Source organism: Mustela erminea, chromosome 18 (genome assembly GCF_009829155.1).
Source record: "Mustela erminea isolate mMusErm1 chromosome 18, mMusErm1.Pri, whole genome shotgun sequence".
NCBI classification, from domain to species: Eukaryota; Metazoa; Chordata; class Mammalia; order Carnivora; family Mustelidae; genus Mustela; species Mustela erminea.
This window is the reverse complement of record NC_045631.1, coordinates 56,416,111-56,442,789: the sequence shown is the minus strand read 5'-3', so window position 1 is coordinate 56,442,789 and position 26,679 is coordinate 56,416,111. Positions and strand designations below refer to the sequence as shown.

Below are 26,679 nucleotides of genomic sequence, written 5' to 3'. Positions count from 1 at the left end.
TGTAATGGGTTTGTTATTTTAAAATAACAACTATTTAAAAATTTTTTTCAGGTTTTTTCCCCCCGAGGATTTTACTTATTTATTTGACAGACAGAGATCACAAGGAGGCAGAGAGGCAGACAGAGAGAGAAGCAGGCTCCCTGCTGAGCAGAGAGCCTGATGTGGGGCTCGATCCCAGAACCCTGGGATCATGACCTGAGCCGAAGGCAGAGGCTTAACCCACTGAGCCACCCAGGTGCCCCCAAAATTTTTTCAGTTTTAACTTCTAAAATAGTAAATACCAATAGATAAAACCAAAATGAAGTAAAGCTCTTCGGGATCCTCGGTGTTTAATTGTGCAAAGACACCAAAGTGTTCTGAGAACTGCTGTAGTAAGAAATGAAAAGCAGATTTTAAAAAGCTAAAGCAGAGGATGCCTGGCTGGCTCAGCTGACTGAGTGTCTGATTTCAGCTCTAGTTGTGATCTCGGGGTCGTGGGATTGAGCCCTGCTCCACGCTCCTCTCCCCCGCCCCTCCCCCGTTCATGCTCCCAGTCTCTCCTTCAGACAAATAAATATAATCTTCACAAAAATAGTAATAAGGGATGCCTGGGTGCTCAGTTGGTTAAGTAACTGCCTTTGGCTCAGGTCATGATCCCAGGGTCCTGGGAGCAGACAGCCTGCTTCTCCCTCTTCCTCTGCCTTCCACTCTGCCTACTTGTGCTATCTGTCAAATAAATAAATAAAATCTTGAATAATAATAATAATAATAATAATAATAATAATAATAAAGCCAAGGCAGGAAGGAGTGCCATCTGGTGGGAAAGACAGTTCCGGCGGAAATGACATCAAGCCATTTGCTAACAAAATAAATGATGCCTCTAATTCATCCTGGTAACATATCCTATTTTAGAAACTTCATATATTTAAGGTAGAAATATTCAAAATTGAAGGCTTGGAATTCAAAAATATTGTTAAAAGTTGGGGTGCCTGGGAGGTACAGTTGGTTAAGTGTCCCACTCTCGGTTTTGGCTCAGGTCATGATCTCAAGGTCATGAGATCAAGCCCTACAGTCAAGTCTGCTTGAGACTCTCCCTCTTCCTCCCTCCCCCACCACGTGTATGCAGACTTTCTCTCTAATAAATAAATCTTCAAGAATATATAACTATATCTATATCTATATAGTTAAAAATCAACTAAGCATGCCACCAGAAGAGTTCTGGAATAGAGGGATGAAGGATTGGGAGGCTCTGAGGTGGAGGCTGCTGCCTGAAGACAGTCTGAGACTAGCTCAGGCAAGAGAGGAAGGCAGCACCAGGACTAAGGCGTGGGGAGCACAGAAGACTTCCAGTCCTTGTGGTGCCATGAACACTCGTGATTTTTGGACTCAAGGACATGTACAGCTCCGTCTGACCCCTTCCACACTCATCCTCCAAAAGAACTACAAGTCACGGTAAGAGTGGCTTCTGCATTCTGCTCTCCGAGGGCCTCTCAAGAACAGACATTGTTCCAGAACACTTTTTATGCCACAACCAGACTCGAAGTTCAAATGACTGAATGAAATACAGTAAGGCGCATCAGTCAAACGCTGAGTATAAGCGACACATCTTGGGGCACCTGGGTGGCTCAGGCCCTGCCTTTTGGCTCAGGTCATGATCTCAGGGTCCTGGGATCGAGCCCCGCATCAGGCTCTCTGCTCAGCGGGGAGCTTGCTTCCCCCTTTCTCTCTGCCTGCGCCTCTGCCTACTTGTGATCTGTCAAATAAACAAAATCTTAAAAAAAAAAAAAAAAGACACGTCTTCCCAACCTTCACATGGTACTGAGAAAGGCTGACCCGAGACACTTTAACCTATTTCCCAGTTCTGGCCCCCTCACCACCAACCTCATTCCCAGGGGATTTGCTGTTTGGCTTGCTGTATTCCAGAAGGGGTGGCAGCAGAGTGCCTGTACCTTTTTCTCTAGCCAACTTCCCCAGGAGGCCTTCCAGCCTTAAGCAAAGGCCAGCCACTACATACACAAAGGCCGCAGGTCCCACAAACCCTCTTCTTCCTCCACAATGAAGTTCCAGCACTTCGCAGCTCCTCAGGCTTATCTCATGCCTGGGCTCGAAGGCCCTCACACCCCAAATACTAAGACAGAAGATACTACCACCACTGCCATTTTCCTTCCGCAAGCCCAAGCAGCGGGGTGGCCGCCCTTGACCCAGGCCACAGGTGTGCCCTCCGGTTTTATGCTTAGAATGCCTGGATGAGTTAACCCTGAGTTCCTTAACTTGGCACAGAAAGGCGCGGCATTTGCAGTACCTAGGGCTCAAGTTTTTTCTTTCTTCTGAGTGCTGGTGCCCAAGCTTTCTTCCTTGGGAAAATGTGTTTTCCGTACCATCCACAGCCTCTCACGGGCTTAGCTGAACGGCTGCACAAAGTTCTATCCAAACACAGAATCGGTTCAAATTTGGAACAGCTCGTGCCCTGTTTTCAGATACACTACAGTTTTGATTATAATTTGGTACAATTTTCTAAATTCTACTATGTTGCCTTGAAGGCTTTGGTTGGTTTCAAAGTAGCTTTTAAGCACAAAACTAGGCCCATATTCCCCAGGCCTAGAGTGACAGAATCAGACTTTCTCTTTGAAAGAGAAAGGTTTGTTCCCTAAAGAATGTGTCCTCAACAGGCACAGGGTACAGTCCAGCAAGCCTACCTGACACAAAGCAGGGGTGGGGAGAGCGGTGGGGGGGGGGGGGCAGGGTTCCCTTACCCAACATCAAAATAGGTTAAGGAGCATGACAGGAAATGCTGCTAACGACTCCCAGCTGCTACTGGGAGGGAAGTATCAGAAGAAATGGCGATGTTGTTTCAGAAAGCCCTTTCTGTTTACCTAAAAGCAGACGGTCATGGGCCTGGGGAAACAAGGATTAGGTACAGCTTTTCCAAAAGGCAGGGAGAGGCCTCACTCTGACCCTCTCATGGCCCTTCCTCACTTCTACACAACTGAAGAGTACAATAGGCAGCCCTTATGGCTTCTTGATTCCAGACACATTCCCACATCTAACCCACCTGCAGGCGCAGCGACCCCACCAAGCCCACCTGTCTAAGAGCAGAGGCAGGCTGCTACGCTCAGCCAGGCCTCTCGCCTTTCTAGACTGGAGATATGGCACTATCTGCAAGGCTGGAAATCCAAGCTGCCTCAGGACTTAACTCGTTCCACTCGTTACTCGTGACCTCCTTTCTTTAGAAAGCTGGTTTCAACACAGAGAATGTACACGTGGTTGCACAGTGTGTTAGCAAAGTGTGTTAGCAGGACTGAGCTGGCCCAGACATAGGAATTGAGCCACAATGTTACAATGCCTTGTTTGCATCCAGCCACCCCACCACAGCCAACACCAAATACCTTTGGGTCATCAGCCTCAGGTTTTTCAGTCTCTGAATCGTCATCTTCCTACAAGACAAAGAATTTAGAGGATTAAGCTTAAAGGAGCGGGCCTGAGGGGTCTCACATGCATAACTAGGGGCTGGAGCCATCCCACCAAGAACCCCTCCCCTGCCCTATGACCCAGAACTAGAGGAAGAGAAGGGGAAAAGGAGATGTTCCGGGGGTGGGGTGGAGAAAAGAACATCAGCAGCTCAAGGTCGTGACTCCAGCAGTGCCATAGTCTAGAGTGATGAAAATGCCTGAGTTAAAAATCACATATATAAAAATGGAAAAAGGTTGCAATGTGTCAGAAAAGAATAAGACCAGGTCCCACAGGATAAAACAGACACAGTGTTTCTAATGAAATATCGCTGATTAAAACCAGGAACATGAGAACCTTTTGTTCCTCCTTTGCCTTTCATATACACAAGGACATCAGGCCCAGACCTACCATAACATGGTTCACGGTCAGAGGGCCATGAACCCCACCACCACACCCCAGCACTTCAGCCCAGAACAGTCACAGCTACATGAACAGTAGGAGAGCAGGCGTCAAATGGCCAGGGCAAGTGACCCAGGGAAGGGTTACAGACCAACACCTGGCCTTTCCTGGGTCCCAGCTGAGCAGACTCTGCCTCCATCCAAGCACTCACAGAACTGCCACTGACCCGTTCTATCCAGTCTTGCTCCTGATCCGAACAGCCAGCCTGACACAAATCATCATGTGAACAAGGCATTCTCTAAAGCGTGCAATACAGCCTCACATGGGCTAGCTCACCATTCCACGGAAGGCTACTGAAGGTCAAAGATCAGCTACCCTACTACGTAGCTATATCCATGTCTGTTCCCAGAACACCCCAAAGTACAAGAGCCTTTAACTTAACACCCAGGGGGAAAAAAAATTAAGTTTCATTTGAAATTGCTTTTTTCAATCGAGCTACACTTTAACCCAAACACCAAGTAGCGCCCCAGATGTTGATATAAACATCACCTGTGAGACTCGAACAAATTATACTGATAGCTTCGAGACTTAATTGTCCTGCCAAGTGCCAGTGAGCCCAAAGGGTTAATTAAATGCAATCTCCATGATTTCCTTAAAATGAGATCAATCATGCCAAATAATCAGAGATGTAGCTCGGCCAAATACAATCACATTTTAGAATGTCTATATCGGGATTTGATGAGAGGATTTTACTAGAATGATGTAAAGCTTAAATATGATGAAAATTCTAAGCAAAGCAATACGGAACAACACTTCGGAAACGTTATCATGCACACTTACTAAGAGAACTGTTATGGTGTTAAGCCAGTATCGGTGCACTTAAGAAAAGAAAACAATTTGCAAAGCTTTTCTAAACAATTTTAGTCAATTCTTAATGATCAGCATTAATGGTGGAGCTATGGACATGAAAATATCTTCCAAAAGAGCATCAAATACAAAATGCTTTTTTATTTTACTTAAAACGTCTTTTGACACTAATATTTAAATATCAATACACAAGAAAACTTTCAAACAAATAGTAAAGTACATTAAGTATTTTGGTTAAAGGTGTCGCTGAATAACCAGATTCTATATCCAGATTTCACTCTGTATGTCTTTGTGCTAAGCATCAGCTTGAATCCTTGCTTTCTCTCCAAGCTGTTATAAACTTTGGCTCCTAAGACTCAGGTGATAATGTATGCAAAGACTTTCTGTTTAATTAAGGCACAACTTCTCTTTTCCTTGTTGCCAGCACATACTAAATGTCCGGGAAGATTTGTACTCAAGAACGGCAGGCACTCTTATCAAAAGTGCAAGTAAAATATCAAAAAAGAAGTTAAGAAGGATCAAACCACAAATAAAAAACTAAATAATTTCCCTTCCTAATCTCACTAAAAAACCGAAAGATCTGAGTAAGTTCCAACCAAGATTAAAAATAGTACAGAGTTGACTGCAGATATAAATGATACACCAGTTAGGATGAATGCATTGCTGTAAATGGAATAAACTATCTAAACCGGGAAAACACATATGAAACACTCATTGGTATCTCGCTTAAATGAAATAGTCCATTATCTCTTCCCCCCAATTTCAAATCAAAAGTTAATACAAAATGGTCCAGATGAAAACAAGTTTTGTTTTCAAAACAGAACTACTGATATCCAACCCAGTTTCCTCAACTGAAACCAAACAAAAAGCAGGGGAACAGAGGGGAATGACATTAGCCATGGAATGGAACACTGTCAGTACAGTTCGAAGGTTTCTGCCAAATGAAATGGTACTTTGAGCAACTCTGGATTTGGGAACAGATTTACTTACCGACTGTTTGCTGTTCTCATCCTCTTCTTCTTCATAACCATCTTCATCACCTCCGAGGCGAGAGAAGTCATCCTCTCCATAGGCTTCGGATACTAATCCACCTTTCTCCTCTGAGAAAGAGGAAAAAAGAAAAACAAATGAAGGGAAACAAAAATGGAAGACAATATTTCAAGCGGCCAGAACCAGCCCTGAAGATCAGAGGGGTGCCTAAATCTCGTGTAAGTGACTATAGGTCCAGAATCTGCCTTTGGAAAGAACACAATTTAGTGGGTAAAATCATTAAAAGAACATGGCAGAAAACCAAATGCCAAGTCTTTCTTTCATGCTTCCTATCCACCTAGTATGCCAGTTGAAGCCTTCTCTTTTCTGAGCTACTATTGTTGCAGGTTGTTTGAAAACCTCCTTTGATGTAGTTATCTATCTACCTTGTACCAGAAGCACCAGAGCTTATCTTCTCATACAAAACAAGGACTCCGTTGTCCTCATTTTTGTGTGTCCTCCCTACGAACAGGAGCTTTAACTGGGACCCTCAAAGGGATTACCAATCATACTACTTGAAAAACAAAATCATCTTCTACCTTTAAACCAAAACAACCTAACAACAAAAAAATATAAAATGATACAAATTACTGGGAAACCAGCAGAGAACTTCCCAACTGGAAGACACCACAAAAAACTGAGAGAAGCTAACCTCCAAAGGAGCAAAGGAAAGCACAGATATGATACGTAAGTTGCTGCCTTATGATCACAAAGAAATCTCTTCTCATTTCCTAACATGGTGACTCTCAACTGAGTAGGGCAACAAAATCACTGATGACCTTTCACAGCTCACAAAGTAAGCGAATCACTGAGAAGCATTAGAAAGCTCACAAAATCCACGCCCAGATCCCACCCCAAATCTACGAATTACTCCCTCATCAGCGAGATCAGACATAATATCTTTAAAGGCTCCAAGATGCGTCTAGGGCACATTCCTAAAGCGAAGTTATAAATTTAACAAGACACAACCTTTTTCAACCTCCACGTACGTTCTACTCATCGCTCTCCCCATTACACAGTGAACCCGGAGGGAATAGGTAGCTTTGGATCCTCTCCATCCACCCCTCTGTCCCACGCTACCCGGCACGGAGCCTTTCAAAAGTTTCGGCAGAATAATCCAATCAACGGAAGGAGATGGCCCGTTTTTATTCCAGAGCGTCTAGTCTGTCCCAACCAGAGTCTCGATCGCGGTTCGAGGCTCCCGGACCCGATACTCGGGGCACAATGACCATCTCTTTCCCTCCCGCTCTGCTAGGTGAGCAGCATTCCGAGCAGACACCAGATTCTCCCCTTCCAGTTCCCTCCTCGGGCCTCACCAGGCGCGCCGCCCGCCGTTTCGACCCCAGCCTCGCCGTCGGACTCGGGCTCTGAATCTTCCGCGTAAACTGCCAGAGACGACAGAACATTCTTCTTCCCCGCCATCTTACTCCCACAATCCCAGAGTGCTTCACTTCTACGAGTCAAAATCGCCGACTTCCGTACGGAAAGGTAACTTTTTCCTATCCCAGGAGAACCCGCGCCGGTTCCCCTCCAGGAACCAATCAAAAGGGCCGTTTCTGCGCCTGGTCCCGCCCTTCGGGCCCGGAGCTGCCGAAACGTCATCACCGCTCGACAGAGATAAAGTTGAGTGGGTTTTCCCTGACACAATTCCCAGCCATTTGGCTCCTCAGAATTTGGGGTGGCTTATGGGGGTCTTCGAGTAGTTCCCGACCGGCGGGCAGCAGCGGCCCGGCAAGAGTCCTTCGCTCCTGGGTGGCCCGCGCCCAGCTCTCATATCTTGGGGTGAAGAGAGGGAGGCTTCGGCTGGGGGAAGGGAGAAAGGAGCGGATCTGTGGGGCTTAGAGGAAGAGGGATGAATTCTCCTCCGGGAGGTCGGAAGAAGGGGTCGGGGCTCTGGGGGAATGGCCGTGAGACCAGAGCTTATAAAAGGAGCGGGAGGTGGATCTTAGAAAAACAATTCCATCTTCTCCAAATTATTCCAAAGATACAGTTTGAGTTTCTTCTCGTAATCTGATTTCTAGCCTGGGCTGTATCATGGATGGGCTATTTCAGCGTTTCTGTTTTCCCGAGCGTGAAAGTGGAGATGTTAATTGCCCGGCAATGTGCTGCTTGAGGCTGTTCATCTGGAGCTGTTTTAGCTGGAAATAATATACTGCTTGAGAGGAATAAAGCAAATTTTACTTAGAGAAAAATGAGCAGTATTTTAAAAGCGGAACAGAGGGTTTTCGTTGCCATCATACGATCATCGCCTTTACCTTAACTTCTGGCCACGGTCTGTCGCTAAGATGAGCACCCGCCCTTCTTTTGACCCTGAACGTCGAGTCCGGAGCACGTTGAAGAAGGTCTTTGGGTTTGACTCTTTTAAGACACCTTTACAGGAGAGTGCGACCATGGCCGTAGTGAGAGGTAACATTGCCAAACTACCTGCGTTTACATTTGTGCTGGTTGTATACTGTAGCATTGCCAGTTGCCACCTTCAAAAAGCCTTCCTTTCAGCCCTTCCTACTTTCCCACCCTTGGTGCCTAATTGTTGGAAATCTTGTAGACTTGTCACTTAAAACTTTCAGTTTTATTGGCAGAATCACCCAGCTCTTCTGGTTCTTCCATTTCATACCAGCATTGGCAATTATCTTTGAAAACAACTCTAAAAAAAAAAAAAAAGAAAAGAAAACAACTCTTAGATTTCAATTCTTGTTGGTTTCTGTGTGGGCGGTAGTGGGCGTGGCAGGAATAACCTAATCCAGCCACTGACCTTCCAACCCCCCTTTATTAAAAAAAAAATTAAATAAATAAATAAGATATATTTATTTGGTTATTTGACAGAGTTAGAGAGACAACAAGAGAGGGAACATAAGCAGGGGGAGTTGGAGAGGGAGAAGCAGGCCTCGTGCGGGGCTTGATCCCAGGACACTGAGCCAAAGGCAGATGCTTTAGGACTGAGCCACCCAAATGCCCCTCTAAGCCCTTTTTTGAAGACTGACCTGGGTCCTAAGTAGGGAAGGAGGCAGTAATAATACTGTAAACCTGAGATACATTGAAAAATGGGGGTTGTCAAGAGGAAAGCAACAATGTAATATTAATTACATTATAACACTTATAAACAAGAGATCTCTAAGTGATGCTGCTTCCCTGTCTCCACAGCTGGGCCCACTCATCTAGAAATATTCAGCTTTTCATGGCTATTTAATTCCATCATGCATATCCCAACAGACTCAGACTTCGCACGCTCATGGTTGTTATTGCCATTGCTGGAAATGGTTTATGCCCATTTCCATCTCTCTGGATCTCTCTCTTTACACAGGAAGGATGGGAAGGAAATTCGCATCATATTGAGAACTTTCTGTGTGCCAGACACTCTGCTAGGTGCATTTCCTATACTCTCATTTTTCAGCAGACTTGATGAAGTAAAAGAGAAAAGGCAGGAAGTATTTATTTATTTATTTTAAAGATTTATTTATTTATTTGCAAGAGAGAGAGTGTGCTCATGCACAAATGTGGGGAGGGACGTAGGGAGAAGGAGAGAATCTCAAGCAGACTCCCCACTGAGAGGGGAGCTTGAAGTGGGGCTGGGCTTGATCTCACGACCTTGAGATCATGACCTGACCTGAAATCTAAAGACACTGAACTGCTGGGACCACCCAGATCCCCCCAGGCAGGAACTATTAAGTGTTGTTGTCTTTTTGCAGGTGACAAGGATGTCTTTGTGTGCATGCCCACAGGGGCAGGAAAATCCCTTTGCTATCAGCTCCCTGCTCTGTTGGCCAAAGGCATCACCATCGTAATCTCTCCACTAATTGCTTTGATTCAGGTGAGGCTTAGGGGAGTGAAGATGGTAGCCCAGAAAGTTTAGGGGAAGGTTTGTTTTGTTGTTGTTGTTGTTGTTTTCAGCTGGAAATGTCACTTCTTGTTTGGTCTTTACCCATTTTTTTTTTTTTTAAGATTTTATTTATTTATTTGACAGATAGAGATCACAAGTAGGCAGAGAGAGAGAGAGAGAGAGAGAGAGGAGGAGGAAGCAGGCTTCCTGATGAGCAGAGAGCCCAATGTGGGGCTCCATCCCAGGACCTTGAGATCATGATCTGAGCTGAAGGCAGAAACTTTAACCCACTGAGCCATCCAGGCGCCCTGGTCTTTACCCTTTTATTTTCTTTGATTTGCCTATCTCCCTTTCTGTGTTGGGTTTCTAAATTGCCCAAATGTGGGAGCTCCAGTAGTAGTAGTATATATCACTCTGGAGGGTTATGAATGAGTCTTCTGTGTCTCGATGGCCTGAGGTCTCTCACCTTCCTTTGTTACTTTCCACCCAGAGGAGTATGGAACTATGTCTGTATACACATATGAGTGAGACACTCACTCATGGACACACATGTGCACTTTTGACAGGTTAGAAGATGCAGATGGATAGAAAGCGAAATTGATCTAAACGGGCTGGGACATTGTCAGCATCTGCTCTGCACCTCTGGGTATATTTAAGGCCTGCAGATGGGCTGACAGAATCAGAAATGAGGAAGTGTGGCCATGTGGTTAAAAGCCATCCAGCACGAAGAGAAACGAAGTGATAGGAACAGTGCTTCGTGAGTTTCGCGAGGTCTCAGGCTTTGAACTCAATGGTTCATGTGCATTCATTTCATTTTTGCAGTGTAAAATTTCATTTAATGCCAACAGCTATGCTGTTAGGTAGTTGCCAGTTTTACAGGATGAACAGAGTCTCAGAGCCAGCCAAAGAGCCTGTGGTGATTCAGTGAGTCAGAAAGAGCCAGGACTGTCTGTCTCTAGTCTCTGTGCTCTCAACCACTGCACCTCCTGTAATCGTGTGCACAGAGAAGACCTTGGAGGTTGGGAGAAGGACGTTTATGGCTGGGAAATGCCCAGCGAGCCAAGGTGACATTGACCACGGGGTCCTCCCCTCAGTGAACTGTTTCCTTTGTTACCTCAGGACCAAGTGGATCACTTGCTGGCTCTGAAGGTACGAGTGAGTTCCCTGAACTCTAAACTCTCACCACAGGAGAAAAAGGAGCTGCTCTCTGATCTAGAGCGAGAAAAGCCACAGACCAAACTCCTGTACATTACACCGGAGATGGCGGCTTCGGCCTCCTTCCAGCCCACGCTGAACTCACTGGTGTCCCGTCACCTGCTCTCCTACCTGGTGGTGGACGAAGCTCATTGTGTTTCTCAGTGGGGGCACGACTTCCGTCCTGACTACTTGCGTCTGGGTACCCTCCGTTCCCGCCTGGCGCATGCCCCGTGTGTAGCTCTGACTGCCACAGCCACCCCGCAAGTCCAAGAGGATGTATTTGCTGCCCTGCACCTGAAGCAGCCAGTTGCCACCTTCAAGACTCCCTGCTTTCGGGCCAACCTGTTCTATGACGTGCAGTTCAAAGAGCTGCTTTCTGATCCCTATGGGAACCTGCGGGACTTCTGCCTTAAGGCTCTTGGACAGAAAGCTGGTAAAGGGGTGAGGAACCTATGGGTCTGACAGGAGAAAGAGCGAGAGCTTCTTTTAAAGGAGGCCACAGTAAAACGGACAGATTGTTCTGTTCTTAACGCTCACTCTCTTCCCGTGTCTCCTCATTCAGTTGCTGTCCGGCTGCGGCATTGTCTACTGCAGGACCAGAGAGGCTTGCGAACAGCTGGCCACGGAGCTCAGTTACAGGGGACTGAGTGCCAAGGCTTACCATGCAGGTGAGGGGTGCCTGGGCCGTGGGGTCTGCCTCCATCTCAGAAGCCTCTCCATGGGCCTCTGGTTCTTTAAGGATCCTGGATGCTCAGATGGTCTGCCCTCTTTTTCTGGATACCCAGGCAGAGCTAAAACGATTCCCTTACGTTCATAAAAAGGAATGTAGACACAAATGAGATCTAAAATGAGAACTATGACTCCTGAATTCTTTTTCTCACCCTGCGCCTTTCCAGCAGCAGGTGAGGAGTTTTTAGAAGTCCAGGTACTGGTGTTATGGAAAGAGCATAGGTTTTGGAGGCCAGTGGACTTGGGGTTGAATCTGGGCTTTGATGCTTATGGAGTGCTCTGTGCTCCATGCAGGCCAGGGTCTTTGAGGTGAAGTGCATGGCCCAGGGCCATATAGCTGGTAAGTGATGGATTCCGGGTGTGCGTGTAGCGCCCAATACAGCAGCAAAGCCGAGGTAGATTGCAGAGGCAATACGGGCTCCCTTCGTCACCTTCCCCTCCATCACAGGGCTGAAGGCTTCCGAAAGAACACTGGTGCAGAACGAGTGGATGGAGGAGAAGGTCCCTGTCATTGTTGCAACCATTAGTTTTGGGATGGGAGTGGACAAAGCCAATGTCAGGTGAGTGATGGTTCTTGCCTTCCCTATCCAGTTGGGCCCTGGCTCAAGTGGGCTGCCTAGTGCTCTGCCTCAAGGACCAAGTGCACATGGTCCTTCTAGGGCCAGAGGGGACGGAGGCCCCAGGAGAGAATCCACAGTGCATAGCCTACATGGTGACAGGTGCTGTGCGGCCCACTCTCCAGGGACTGTGCAGCAGGTTCTGCCATCCCCCAGTAGAGGGCAGCATGCAGCCATCGGGCCCGTCCATTTACGCAGCCCAGTTACCTCGCTGGAACGGACTATCTAAAAATGCTCCCTGTGGAAAATCAAAGGCAATGGCTTGTTACCCAGATTCCTTGTTACTGCTTCCTGACAGTCTAGAAGAGACGGGTACATCCCAGCCTCCTAGACCCACCCTGGCAACTGCTGGGAAGTCTTTTACCTCTAGCCCCACCTAACATTCCAGAGACATTTTCAGCTACCGCCGGAAGCCCTTTGCTTTGATTAACACCAACAATAATGCCTTGTATGATTTACAGAACACTTTTGCATACATGGTCTCGTTAAGACCAGCTGGGTTGGTCAGGGGAGGAATGAGTCTACGTGCTTACATTTAAGAGAACACAGATTTCGGAAGCAGAGTTTGGACCCTGCATTGGCTGTGGCTTGTTAGGGCCAACTTTAGTCTGACAACCCTAGGCCCAAATCCTAGCTCTGCTGTCCCCTTGCTATGTCACCTTGTACACATCTTCCTGAATCATTTCATTGTCTGTAAAATGGAGTTATCTCACCTGATAGTAACTGTGAAGTTAAATGAGACAAATATATAAACTGGCCCATAGTAGGTATTTAATAATGTTATCTCTCCCTCTCTGCCATGAGGGTGAAGGAATTTACTCGAGGTTATGCAGCTCCCTAGTGGCCTCACCTTCTTGTTTCTTTAAGCCCAGTGCTCTTCCTCTGGGCCATGACTGGGAGAGTTTTGGTTTCTCATATGGACTGGAATTGCCCCCTTTAATTCTGCTGTGGCTTTTTTTTTTTTAAGATTTTATTTATGTATTTGACAGACAGAGATCACAAACAGGCAGAGAGGCAGGCAGAGAGAGAGAGAGAGAGGAAGGGAAGCAGGCTCCCTGCTGAGCAGAGAGCCCCATGTGGGGCTCAATCCCAGGACCCTGGGATCATGACCTGAGCCGAAGGCAGAGGCTTTAACCCACTGAGCCCCCCAGGCGCCCCTGCTGTGGCCTTTAACTTGGGTCGCTCCATGGCAGGAAGGCCTACTGATTGGGTGCGGGGTCTTGGCCACATTTATTCAGAAACCTGCCAGCCTCCCTGCTCTTGATGACCACTGAGAGCCCTGTTTCCCTGATTCTGATCACTCCTCCCCTCAGCTCTTCTGCCACAGCTCACGCTGCTTGTCCCTTTGGATCCTTCAGGTTTGTCGCTCACTGGAATATTGCCAAGTCTATGGCTGGGTACTACCAAGAGTCTGGCCGGGCAGGCAGGGACGGGAAGCCTTCCTGGTGCCGTCTCTATTACTCCAGGAACGACCGGGACCAAGTCAGTTTCCTGATCAGGAAGGAAGTAGCAAAACTCCAGGTAAATCTGGGCAGCAGGACCCCTTTCTGTCCAACCCCCTCCACTCTCCAATTTCACACATCTTATTTCTGAACCCAGATGGAGCTATTGTAAGCTACAGGGGTGCTCCTAGGGCTAGGAGATATAGCGGTGGGGGACATGGTATGCTGGTGAATATGGAGTTCGCAGCCACGAGGTTAGACTCTTTCCCTTACATTTGGTGTGTCTTAGTGCGATCTCTTGTAGGCCTTTTATTTTACATAGCCAAGCTCAATCCTGCCTTCTGGTTTTTTCGGTTTTGTTTTGTTTGGGTGGAGAGAGAGATAGAGAGAGAATCTTAAGCAGGCTCCACAACCCTGAGATCACGACCTGAGCCAAAATCGAGAGTCAGACACTCAACCAACTGAGCCATCCAGGAGTCCCAATCCTGCCTTGTTTTAATTAGCTTTGTTACATAAGCATTTTCCCATATTGTTGAAAGTTCTTTGTTTTGTTTTCAGCCTTTTTTTTTTTTTTTAAACTGGTTGTACTTGCTTTGCAGAGAGCCTAGAAATAGACCCAAGTATGTAAATGAACTAGATATTTGATAGGAGACATAAATCAACAGGAAAAGGGTGCAGTGTTGAATAATTGGTGTTGGAAAAAGATAAAGTCAGATTCCTGCCTCCTGTACCATACACATGTGAATTATAGGTGGAGTAAAAACCTCAAAAAAGTAATATTGAAGAAAAATATTTTGTTTCCTTGGCAAAGAGAAGAGCATGTCAAGATTTTAAAAGTGGAAACTATGAAGGAAGGCATGATCTATTTGACTAAATTCAAACTAAAAATTTCCGTATGACAGAAGACACCGTAAACAAGGTGGAGAAATGAGCCATTGCTGGGGAAGGTATTTGCAATATACATGATTGACTGCATACGTAGAGAACTAACTCCGGCAGGTCAGTCTATAAAAGGCAAACAGCTGCAGAGCAAGAAGTATGCACTTCACAGAAGAGGGAACCAGCATATCTAATAAAGGTATGACGAGTTGCTCAGCCTCCTTTGGGAATCAGAGAAATGCAGAGGAGGTCATGAGCTGTCACTTCATACAGGTCATACTGGCAACAGTATATAGCATGTTTACAGTCACTGTTGGCGAGGGTGTGGGGAAAGGGGAACTCACGGTATGTAAGGGACATGACCTGGTATGACTGCTTTGAAGAAAGAAAAGGAATGGAAAGGTGCTGGGGCTCTGTGGTTCGGTGTTTCCCCTTCTAGATAAACAAGTTGTCATGTGTATGGAGATGCACGGAGATGTTTGCTGCAGCTCGGTCATAATGAACTCTTCGCGTGTAGGGTATTGGATAAGTAAACAGTGGGTTAGTCACACAGTGGAATGGTCTAAAGCAGTTAAAAATGACACAGTAAATCTACATTAACCAACATGGATAAAGTGTCCCAAAGCGTAATTTGTGAAGTTGTAAATGGATACATGCGGACTTTTCCATATAAGAAATAGTGAATGCTAAAATAGAGAAATAATGTACACAAGTACTCACATCTGATCTTTACCAAAATGACATTAAAAGGACAAAATAATATATAAACCCACAGGGACAGAAAGAATAGAAAACAAGGTAGAAATGTCAATAAATGTCTGCAATGCCAGAAATCTACTGGCATTCATAAGAAAACCTGGTAAGGTGGCTGAATATAAGGGAAATATTTTATTTTTTATTTAGTTTTAATTTTAATTTTTTTCAAGATTTTATTTATTCATTTGACAGACAGAGATCACAAGTAGGCAGAGAGGCAGGCAGAGAGAGAGAGAAGAAGCAGGCTCCCCGCCGAGCAGAGAGTCCGATGTGGGGCTTGATCCCAGGACCCTGAGACCACGACCTGAGCCGAAGGCAGATACCCAACTGACCGAGCCACCCAGGCACCGATAAGGAAAATATTTTAAAAAGCCTAACTTTTCTCCACATGACCATGAATACCTAGGAATGGAAAGGAAAAAAATATTTAAGAATAAAACTTATAGAATATCTAGGCATAAACATTACTGCCTTTAAAGAGACTTAAAACAAACAAACAAACATTCTCCCCAGTTGGTTTTAACATGCAGCCAGGCATGAGAACTACTGATTTAGATCAAGAAAATGAATATCTTGTGGAAAGAAAACAAGCTCTGAGTAGGTACAAAAACTGAGTGAGAAGACGTAAAACTGTCAGTTCACCTCAGAGTTCATATAAATGAAGTTCCAGTTGAAATCCCAAAAGACCTCTCCCAGGAAGTGGAATCTTAGAACTTATGTGAAAGAATAAGTGCCCAAGAACAGCCGGAAAAAGTCCGAGCGGGAAGAAGGGTGAAGAGGGCGAGCTCGACCCGCTGTCAGAGTGTCCTGGGGTGTTGCCGTCCCTAGATCCTTGTACTACAGCCATAAGCAGTGGCCCAGACAAGGGAATTAGAAATAAGGCCCAGATCATATGAGAGTTTAATATGGATGAAGCCAGACCTCAATGTAATGGAAAAATGAAGGCAGTGTCTGAGAGGTGGTGCAGGCATCCTTCTGGAACAAGGTGAGAGTACCCCGTTTGGCGCTTTATATGTAGAAGACAGATTGAGGACCTACATGTAAAAAACAATGTCTTGCAAGACATTTTATTCCAGTGTATAACCTAGGGCTTGAAATAGTTTTGTAATGCAAATCAGAAATTCAGAAAGCTATCTTTTAAAAAAGTAAGTATTTGAGGGCGCCTGGGTGGCTCAGTGGGTTAAGCCGCTGCCTTCGGCTCAGGTCATGATCTCAGGGTCCTGGGATCGAGTCCCGCATCGGGCTCTCTGCTCAGCAGGGAGCCTGCTTCCTCCTCTCTCTCTCTCTCTCTGCCTGCGTCTCTGCCTACTTGTGATCTCTCTCTGTCAAATAAATAAATAAAATCTTTAAAAAAAAAAAAAAGTAAGTATTTGAATTAAAGTTCTTGAACTTTTGGGGGTGAGGAGGAGAGCAGCGAAGCAAGGTTATTGCGCGACAGCAAAGTGATCGCACAGAGCTCCCAGGGAGGGAGGGGACCCGGAGACGGTCGCTGCTGGAGTTTCTAAATCTAGGGGTTTTTATAGGCTTGTTGTTGGGCTCTTTTAATCTGATTAATCCTCCCTGGCCTGTCACCCAATCAGATGTTTGTCATCTGTCATATGGGTAGGGTGGAGGGCGCCTTCCAAGGTGGTGTAAAATCCTTTTTTTTTTTATTTTTTTAAAGATTTTATTTATTTGACAGAGATCACAAGTAGGCAGAGAGGCAGGCAGAGAGAGAGGGGGAAGCAGGCTCCCTGCTGAGCAGAGACCCCCCGATCGATCCCAGGACCCTGGGATCATGACCTGAACCAAAGGCAGAGGCTTTAACCCACTGAGCCACCCAGGCAACCCTGTAAAATCCTTTTAAAGGTGGTTTCCTCTTCGGGTGGCAGCCCCAAGTTCTTGAACTTTTAAAATCCTGAACCCATGAAAAGAATGTAGGCGGCAAAAGATACCATAAACAAAGCCAGTATATAAACAGCAAATCTAGAAAACTGGTTATGCAGAAGGCAAACCAGAGGTTGAAGTTGAGGGTACATGGAGAGATTTCGATAACTGACGGGAAAAAGCAAAGTATGTGAAAGCAAGTTCCCAGAAAAGCTCGTTCAGACGGCACGTCAAAGACTTTTCAAATTCAGTGGTCATCAGGTGAGTGCAAATTACAGCGGAATGACACACATGACACACGCACCAAAGGGCTCTAACACTCGTGGCTAGTGAGTACATGCCGGAGAGGACCTGCACTTTGCCTGGAATAGTTGCAGTCTTTTTGCGGGGAAGCATTCTAGCAATATCTATTGCACTTTATATTTTTATTTTTTTAAAGATATTTGAGGGGTGCCTGGGTGGTTCAGTCATTAAGCGTCTGCTTCCGGCTCAGGTCCTGATCCCAGGGTCCTGAGATCAAGCCCCGAATCGGGCTCCCTGCTTAGTGGGAAGCCTGCTTCTCCCTCTCCCACTCCCCCTGCTTGTATTCCCTCTCTCGCCATCTCTCTCTCTGTCAAATAAATACATTTTAAAAATCTTAAAAAAAAAAAAGATATTTAAGAGAGCAAGAGCTGGGGGAGGGGCAGAGAGAGAGGGATAAGGAGACTGTGTGCTGAGAGCAGAGCCCGCTGCGGGGCTTGATCCCGGGACCCTGAGATCAAGAGTCAGATGCTCAACCTACTGAACCATCCAGGCACCCCCCTGTTCTGCTTTAATATACAGGTATCCTTTTCCCCAGATACTGTATTTCTGGGACTGAATCACCTGGAATAAAAGCTCATGTGCTGGAGGGGCTGTGTGGTAAAATTGGTCACGGGGACTGACACTGGAACAACTAAACACTTGGCCACGAGCAGGGATAAAATTACAGCACGTGCTCACCATGGGGCTGGTAGGCATAACTGAGCGCCTGAGGGCTCTTCTCTTGCTTTTTGAAAAAGAAATTATGTTTATTAATGTGTGACATTAGAGATTTGCTTATTCCTGTCTGCTCTGTTGAAATGTAAGTTCCATGAGAGCAGGGACCTCTTGTTTCATATGGATCTGTGATGGCCAGAGCAGTGCCGGGAATATAGTAAATGCTTAATGGTGTTTTTGAACGGGTAGGGGACGTGAGTACAAGTTGGGATGGGGAAGGAAGGGGCCTTGTGTGGACCTGGTATTTGCCAGGAACAAAGGGCACCTATTACCTGATTCCCCTCCACCTTTTTTTTTAAACTGGTCCCTTTTATCTGAAATTCAAATTAGACAAAAGATTTTGGTGAGGTGATGAAGTATAGTATGTTTATTTAAAACTTACACAGTGGAAAAAAAACAAAAACAAACTTACACAGTGAGTTATAAGAGCTCACGCTAGGCTTATCAGGAAGACACGTGAGACAGAGAAGATCCAGAGCCTCCAAAGAGGTATGTGGAGGGCTGGGGGCCAGAACAGCACCAGTTTTCTTTGTCATAATATCAGAAAGGAGAAACAATGAAGCAGTGCCTTCCAATTCTAGATAAACTGTTTCCAACCTAGAATTTCCAACCCAGCCAGCCAGTTAAGTTTGAGGCAGTTTAAAGATATTTACAGCTTCCGCTTTGCTAAGCAGAGGTTGGATGTCGGAAGTGTTGGTCTTTACAGGCTCTGGGAACAGAAGGGCGTTGGTGGCGGCAGCAGGGCGGTAGACCGAAGTGCTCATGTTCTCCCAGCTGTGCAGGGATTTAATCGCCATGTCCAATGAAGGGCAAAGATCAGGCCTACCAAGAAGTACCCCCAGTGCTCAACGTCCAGTGTTTTCCCCTTGTTTGGCCGGTCACAGAGTCAGGAATTCAAAGAGGCCTTCATCACGATGGGTCAGAACAGAGAGGGTTTCACTGACAAGGAAGATTTCGTGATATGCTTGTCTCCCCGGGGAGGAGTCCCGCTGGTGGGTATCTGGATGCACTGTGATGAATGAGCTTCCGGGCCCATAGATTTCACCGTGTTTCTCACTGTGTTTGGCGAAAAGCTAAGTGACACAGATCGGAAGGTGTCCTCAGAAATGCTTTTGCTTGCTTTGATGGAGAAGCAGCAGGCACCTTCCGGGGAGATTTCCTGAGAGCCACAGACAGCGTTGGGAGGCCGGCTTACAGGAAGTGGGTGAGCTGCGCAGAGAAGCGTCTGGAAAGGGAAATTTCAGTTCGTGTGCCTCCGTAGACATGGAACAAAAGACAGAAATGACTAAAAAGAAGTTCAGATTCCAGCCAGACGTTCCAGCCGCTGGGGTATTTCTGAGACTCTCTTAGACTCTGTTGCATGCTCTTAGCTTTGCAGCTTTTGTCTGTCTTTTTTTTTTTTTTTAAAGATTTTATTTATTTACTTGACAGAGAGAGATCACAAGTAGGCAGAGAGGCAGGCAGAGAGAGAGGGGAGGAAGCAGGCTCCCTGCCGAGCAGAGAGCCAGATGCGGGGCTCTATCCCAGGACCCTGAGATCATGACCTGAGCCGAAGGCAGCGGCTTAACCCACTGAGCCACCCAGGCACCCAGCTTTTGTCTTTCTCGTGTTGATTCTCAGCCAATTGGGGCATGTGTGTCTCTGTAATCACAGGAGGGGGCACTTTTTACGATTTTCAGAATAGAAAATAGGGCAGTTTGGGGCAGCTGGGTGGCTCAGTGGGGTTAAGCCTCTGCCTTCGGCTCAGGTCACGGTCTCAGGATCCTGGGATCGAGCCCCGCATAGGGCTCTCTGCTCAGTGGGGAGCCCGCTTCCCCCCTTCTCTCTCTGCCTACTTGTGATCTCTGTCTGTCAAATAAATAAAATCTTAAAAAAAAAAAATAGGGCAGTTTAACTTACCAGCCCCCGCCCCCTAAATAATGGCAGTCTACAGTCAATATGGTTTTTCAGAGAAAGTTATTTACTCAGTTTTTTTTTAACATAATTAAACTTTATGGTTAAAAAAAAGACATTTCAGACGCAAGATATCAAGAAACTCCCTCCTGTGGAGAAGGTACTGAAGAATGTCCCCCGTGAGGGCGGTAGTAATCAGTAAGGGGAAGATAGAGATGTGACTTGAGTCAGGCAAAGGAATGTCCTGGGCACCATGGAAGGTTCGTCTCAGCTGTGCGCCAGGCCCAGGGAGGGGCTGTTCAAGTTGAACCAGGGGGACAGAAGGCTCCAGGGGGAGGTTTCTAAAAATATAAGTGGAACCTGCCATGTTTGGCCCCTGTTGACATGAATTTTTCATTATATCACAGCATTTGGGGATGAAGTAGTAATACACTAGAATTTTATTTGAAGATTTTATTTTTTTATTTGACAGATCACAAGTAGGCAGGGAAGCAGAGACAGAGAGGAGGAAGCAGGCTTCCCACTGAACAGAGAGCCCAGTGTGGGGCTTGATCCCAGGACCCTGAGACCATGACTTGGGCTGAAGGCAGAGGCTCAACCTACTGAGCCACCCAGGCACCCCTGAAATACACTAAAATTTAAGTGAAAAACAAAAACAAAAACCAGCTATTAATTTTGGGAGAACAAACTTGTATAAGAAAGGATATGTGATCGTAAGAAATGTAGAAAAGTAGCCACATGGTTTAGCCCTGAATGTTTCCTCACCATAAGGAGAATTACGATTTCAGAAGAAATTGTCATATAAACAGATTGGCAGAATGAGGGCAGAGAGAGAAGGTGTATTTATGTGTGTTTAGGAGGTGGGGATGATTCATTCACCTTCTAGAAGCAGAAGGTCAGTAGATGAGATCTCAGGTATCAGTGTCTGTTATATTTTCATTCCTTTTCTGTATTGTTTTCTGTATTTTTTATTTTGCTCAGCCACCATATAGTACAGCATTAGTTTTTGGTGTAGCACTCAGTGATTCATTAGTTCCGTATCACACCCTGTGCTCATCACAGCATGTGCCCTCAATACCCATCACCCTGTTACTCCCCGCCCTCCGCCTCTGAAACCCTCAGTTTGTTTCCCTGAGTCCACAGGCTCTCATGGTTCATCTCCCTCTCTGATTGCCTCCTTCAGGTCTCCCTCCCTTCCCCGATGGTCCTCTGTTCTATTGCTTATGTTTTACATATGAGGGAAACCATATGGTAATTGTCTTTCTCTGCTTGACTGATTCACTTAAGTATAGTCCCCTCCAGTTCCTCCACACCGGTGTAAATGGTGGGTGTTCATCCTTATTGATGGCTGAATAATACTCCATTGTGTATGGGGACCACATCTTCTTTATCCATTCATCTGTTTGAAGGGCATCTCGGCTCCTTCTACAGTTTGGCTATTGTGGACATTGTTGCTATGAACATTGGGGTACATGTGCCCCTTCTTTTCACTACATCTGTATCTTTAGCATAAGTACCTAGTAGTGCAATTGCTGGGCCGTAGGTTAGCTGTTTTTTAATGTCTTGAGAAACCTCTACACTATTTTCCAGAGTGGCTGCACCAGCTTGCATTCCCACCAACATTGTAAGAGGCTTCCCCTTTCTCCACATCCTTGCCAACATTTGTTGTTTCCTCTTTTTCTGTATTTTTAAATATTTCACAATTTTTTGAAACTTTGACAAAGACATGTACAAAAACGCAAATAATGCATAATCCCAGCACTCAGAAGAAATCACTGCTCACATTGTAGTATGTATCCTGTAAACACAGAGGTTTGTGTGTTCCTGCAAATCCAAGACACTGGCGCGTATATTTACTATTAAATTAGCCATATGATATTAGGGGACCTGGCTGGCTTAGTTGGTGGAGGACTCTTGATCTCAAAGTTGTAAGTTTAAGCCCCATGTTGGGTGTAGAGATTACTTAAAAGTAAAATCTTTTTTTTTTTTTAAGATTTTATTTATTTGACAGACAGAGATCATAAGTAGGCAGGGAGGCATTCAGAGAGAGGAGGAAGCAGGCTCCCCGCTGAGCAGAGAGCCCGATGCGGGGCTCGATCCCAGGACCCTGGGATCATGACCCGAGCCGAAAGCAGAGGCTTTAACCCACTGAGCCACCCAGGCGCCCCTTAAAAGTAAAATCTTAAAGGAAACAATGGATCATATTATATAGGGCTCCCAAATGCCAGTCCCTGGGTCTTTGGCATGAGAATCACCTGAGCAGCTTTTTGAAAATAAACTCCCCAAAGCTCTTGTTCTAGAAAGTTAAATTCAGTAGTCTGGGTATGGGCCCCAGCTCACTTTTTGAAAGTTATCCATGTGGGGGATGTCTGACTGGCTGAGTCAGTACAGCAGGTAACCCTTGAGCTTGGGGTTGTTAGTTCAAGCCCCTGGTTGGGTGTGGATGTTGCTTGGGGAAAAAAAAAAGTCTTTAAAAATATAAAATAAGGCAACCCCTTCAGGTCCCCGCCGTCCCTGGGACCTTTGTACTATCATTTTGCTATCACCCAATAAACCTTGCTTTCCTATCCACCAAAAAAATAAACAAAATTTAAAAGTAAAAAAATAAAGTTACTCAGGTGATTCTGATGCATGGTTTGGGGACACCATCTGATACATGGCTTGCTTGCTGTCATTTGGTATTCTTGTTCCTCATCATCGTTTAGGCTGCAAGGTAATTGAACTATACCAGACTTTTGCTAAGTGGGCTTTTCTTGTCTCCAGGAAAAGAGAGGGAACAAAGCGTCTGATAAAGCTGCTGTCCTGGCCTTTGATGCCCTGGTGACCTTCTGTGAAGAACTGGGGTGAGTGACTTATTTCATATGTGCAGCACCGTGTTAGTGAGGTCTTCCCTCCGCCAGCACCTGCCAGTGAACCAGCTGATGCAGGACCACTGTTGGGCAATCAGGGCGTGCTCCCTGCCAAAGGCTCCCGTGTGGCGCGTTTCCCATCAGGCAGCCTGGACGTCAGTATCCTCGCCAGGAAGGCCCCAGAAACTAGCAGTGTGAAGACATTCAGTCTTTTGGTGGGTCGTCCATCTACCCCACTCCACCCACTTCCAGAGTAGCTGGTCCCATAGGTGACCTCTCATGAGTCACGTGGTCGGTTCTGACCCATGAGCCTTGTGGTGTTCACTTGACACTGAGCTGGACCACTGGCTTCAGCTGAGTAGGAGTCACTTTTATCCTGGACCCAAAAAGAGCCGCTTGACCTACCTTATCTCTTGCGGGTGAATAATAAGCTTGGAGAGAAGTCAGCTTTTCTCATGTAACACCAGCCTGCCCACTTGGAATCCACTTCTCTGTTTTATCTGTCTGTGCTGGTGGCAGAGGCTTGACTGAGCCTGCTGGCTGCTCAGTAGCAGGCAGGTTGTGGCAGGACAGGTTCAGGACATGAGGGACAGCCTGGATGATTCTGGACAAGCTGGAAGCATTTTGCATGCATGTGGCCCTTTGGTCTAAAAAAACTCACCTTCGCCAGACCCCATTGATGAAGCAGAAGTGATTGCTTCAGACTTAGAGATGAATAGTCTTATCCTGAGAGAGGTCACGGTCACCATGCTCACAGTAGACAGACACCGCCAATCCTGGGTCTCCCGAGTTTTAGTGACTGAGCATTTCATATACACGTACCATCTTGGTTTTCGCACAACTGGATTTTTGAAGCCTGGAGCAGAGTAAGTAGACAGACCTGGTACCTAGCGGATGTTTAGAGCGCTCCTCTAGAAACTGCGGTACTTATGTGGGCCATGTGTTTTGATTCCCACCCCCTCCTCACTGATGATTTGGTGGCTCCTCTGAGACTGAGTCTCTGGTCTGGTCTGTGTGGCTCGGCCATACCCAGCAGAGGTGCTTGGCACCCTTGCCCAGAGCCGTCTTGCTCAGAGCCCTTTTCAGGCACTAGTACTGGGCGTTGTTAAATTAGGCCCTCTCAGGCTGCTGGAGCAAAAGGCTGATAATGAGAGGGCTGCGTGTCCTTGCTAATTGTCAGGGTCCCTTCTGCTGGAAGTAACCCTGCCGGGTTCTCTTCTGGGATGCGTCTGAGGCTCCGGGGGACTGTCTAAAGGGTTAGCTCTGTCGTATCCCTCTGGGCTGTGGCCAACCAGAAACAGGACAGATCCTGCTAGGGGCCCCTGCCTTCATTTCTCCTGCGTCCTGCTGAGGAGCTGGGGCCTCTCTGTGCTTCCGGGGGTCTCGGCATCAACGGGCCTCCTGCTGTGCCATGTGCAGCCTCATCTCTCCTACCTCGTGTGCTACATGCGAGGGTTCCAGATTCCAGGACTGCCGGGGGTGGAAAAAAACCACTGTTGTGGCTGAATGTGAAATTGCTCTTTGGGTAAAAAAGAAAATGTTTCTTTATGGCGTAAATGGTGTATCGCCTATTCCCCACCAAATATTTGCTGTTTTTCTAAGAATAGTCGTGGTTTGTGGTTTAGTGGAAGCAGCTGTTTGCTAAGGGAGGGCACCTGGCAGCCAGGGCCAGGCCCGTATGGTGGCTTTGGCAGAGGCAGGCGCGTTTACAAAGATGGTGTTGTAGGACGGTCTGGGGTGCGTGGGAGCTGTGGGGCCCTGTGAGGGATACCTGGGCATCTCTGGGGCCAGTGGCAGAGACACTCAGGTCAGTATGGATGCGGTCAAGGCCGGGCATCCAGTGGTACTCCTCTCTCCTCCACGTGCAGCTGTGTTCTCTGAGCCGTGGCCACGACAAGCATTTGTTCACTCTGGGGCGGGGCTCTCCATCTTTGAGCGTTAAAAAGAACGGTCATTAGGTTGAAACAACTTCCATCTTTGAGGCTTCTGTACCTTGTCTGAGATAGAACAGCCTAATATTTGGGCCACAGCTGAATTGGGCGCTGTTGTCTGGGGACTGTGGTCTGGGGGAGCCGACAGCCCTCCTGTCTATCCGTTCGTTTGGTCATTTATTCATTCATTGATTTATTCATCCAGCAAATATTGTTTGAAATGGACTGCGCGCCCGGCACGTTGGGTATGGGGTTACAGTGGTGAGCAGAGAGTGGGTTCAGCGGGGAAGACAGGCACTTATCAGATAATCACATTTGTTAATTAGTTAATTACACTAACACGTATGTATAATTTGCAGACTCTTAAAAGGGCTTTGAAGAAAAGGTCCATGGTGTTTGAGAGTTGACAGGTGGGGCCTTCTTGGCCCCCAGAAAGTCAGGTCATGACTCTTCACACCGGCTGACCTTCCCCAGTGGAGGGAGCAAACCAAACACGATGGCAAACACGATGAGAAACAGGATCATGGTGATGAATAAGCTGATCACTGCCAGGCCCCCCTGGTCCCACGGATTCTGCCAGAAATCATCATTCCACATGAGCTTCCGGTTTGTCAGTTTGCCCACGTGAACCTGGAAGAGAGGGATGGAGGCCCTGAGTGCCGGGGCCTCTCCCAGGCCCTGTCGCAGGCGCTGCTGTCCACCCCCAACTTGATCCTCTGGAGCCGTCTCAGAGCAGCTGGCCCACCTCTGCAGGGACCTCGGGCTTGACGCCCTGGTGTGAACAGGAGCTGCCCATCCCTGAGATCGACCCAGCTCGAATCTAAAGCGCACCGCTACAGCTCCTTGCTGTTTTCCCTGCCTCCATGCCAAACATTTGGGAAGCATTTGGAGAGATAAGCATCGGAGTCGAGGAGTGGACCGACTCCAGCTGAGGCCTGGGTAAGCTAGCTCCCCTGGAGGCAGCTGGAAACAACTACGTGGTCTCAAAGCAGCTCAGGCGGGCAGGCTGCGGGCCGGTGGCCAGTTGAGGGGAGTAGCGGCAAGAAGGAAGGAGTCACTACCTGATTCTGCGGGTAACACTCCCGAGTCCTACGGGGGCCGGTCAGGCTAATCCTGCGGGCCCACACTTTGGGGGCCCGAGCCACACCCTGACTCAAAGCAGCAGCTGTTGGGAGGAAAAGGTGTCGGCATGGCCAAGTGGCCCTGACCGGACCTCACCGCTGTCACGGGAGCGGACAAAGGTGGGCTAGGGCCTGTTGCCCAGCAACTAACTGCCTTCCCCTTCTGCCTTTCATACTTACCCCTGAAGCTGCGTTCTGTCCCTTTTGTGATGTCGTTGTGGGGGCTGCTCAGGGTACGGATGCTCAGGCGTCCTCGCCGAGAGAACTCAGGCTTGGGGTGAGGCGGCGAAGGACACTGGATCCGGGACCCTTGCCTCAGGCCACCAGTCTGCCTCTCCTCTGTCTGGCTGCCAGCCTGTGGACTGGGAGGTCCCGGCCAGAGCACAGGAAGCCCCGGGCTGGAGCCGCACCTGGGCTGCTCTCTTCCTGCGGTGCTGGGGGCCTGGTGAATGGTTAACTAGCCCCAGCTGGCGCCTCCTGGAACGAGTTTCTTTGTGGAGGTGTTTATCACTGTCGAGGCCCCAGAGTCCCTCGGAGGCTCCCTTCTCCCTAGTGCCTCTGCTGGCCTCTCAGCTGCTTCACGTGGTCGGTTCGTACCCACTGGTGTGATAGGGCAGGGAGGAAGCAGAAATGGAAACCTAGAGACCACCATGTATTCCTTACAAGTTAGGATTCAAGTGCCTGGTGTGGCCAGGAACCACACTGGGTGCCTCATGTCCATTGTGACCCAAGGGAGGCAGGCCCTGCCCACCCGGAATTCGACTCTGTCGTGCTGGTCCTCAGCCCTGCTCATTAGAATCATCTGGGCCCTACCTGGTATCACTTAGCTCTGTCCCTGAGC

General features: G+C 47.2%; 2 protein-coding genes across 9 annotated transcripts in view; one reads left to right on the top strand and one right to left on the bottom strand.

The window, feature by feature from the left end:
• Nucleotides 1-7,204, bottom strand: part of SAP30BP (SAP30 binding protein) — a 37,202-nt gene extending 29,998 nt beyond the window's left edge. Inside the window, exons 1-3 of one of the 3 annotated variants that reach the window (XR_004280849.1) lie at nucleotides 7,041-7,204; nucleotides 5,686-5,795; nucleotides 3,366-3,413 (exon numbers count right to left, since the gene is read on the bottom strand). Coding sequence is in view for 2 of the 3 variants with exons in the window: in XM_032322621.1 (XP_032178512.1) it covers nucleotides 3,366-3,413; nucleotides 5,686-5,795; nucleotides 7,041-7,146 (264 nt within the window). In the remaining variant the exon portion in view is untranslated. The remainder of the gene's footprint in view (nucleotides 1-3,365; nucleotides 3,414-5,685; nucleotides 5,796-7,040) is intronic. The other 2 variants (XM_032322621.1, XM_032322622.1) reach the window with 2 other exon arrangements.
• A 102-nt stretch (nucleotides 7,205-7,306) lies between these two features.
• Nucleotides 7,307-26,679, top strand: part of RECQL5 (RecQ like helicase 5) — a 37,181-nt gene continuing 17,808 nt past the window's right edge. For 2 of the 6 annotated variants that reach the window (XM_032322612.1, XM_032322611.1), the window contains exons 1-7: nucleotides 7,309-8,130; nucleotides 9,411-9,532; nucleotides 10,661-11,179; nucleotides 11,301-11,406; nucleotides 11,916-12,027; nucleotides 13,443-13,605; nucleotides 22,701-22,780. In XM_032322612.1, the coding sequence (XP_032178503.1) occupies nucleotides 8,010-8,130; nucleotides 9,411-9,532; nucleotides 10,661-11,179; nucleotides 11,301-11,406; nucleotides 11,916-12,027; nucleotides 13,443-13,605; nucleotides 22,701-22,780 (1,223 nt within the window). In that variant the 5' untranslated portion in view covers nucleotides 7,309-8,009. Of the gene's footprint in view, nucleotides 8,131-9,410; nucleotides 9,533-10,660; nucleotides 11,180-11,300; nucleotides 11,407-11,915; nucleotides 12,028-13,442; nucleotides 13,606-22,700; nucleotides 22,781-26,679 lie in introns of all 6 variants that reach the window. The other 4 variants (XM_032322607.1, XM_032322608.1, XM_032322609.1 and 1 more) reach the window with 4 other exon arrangements.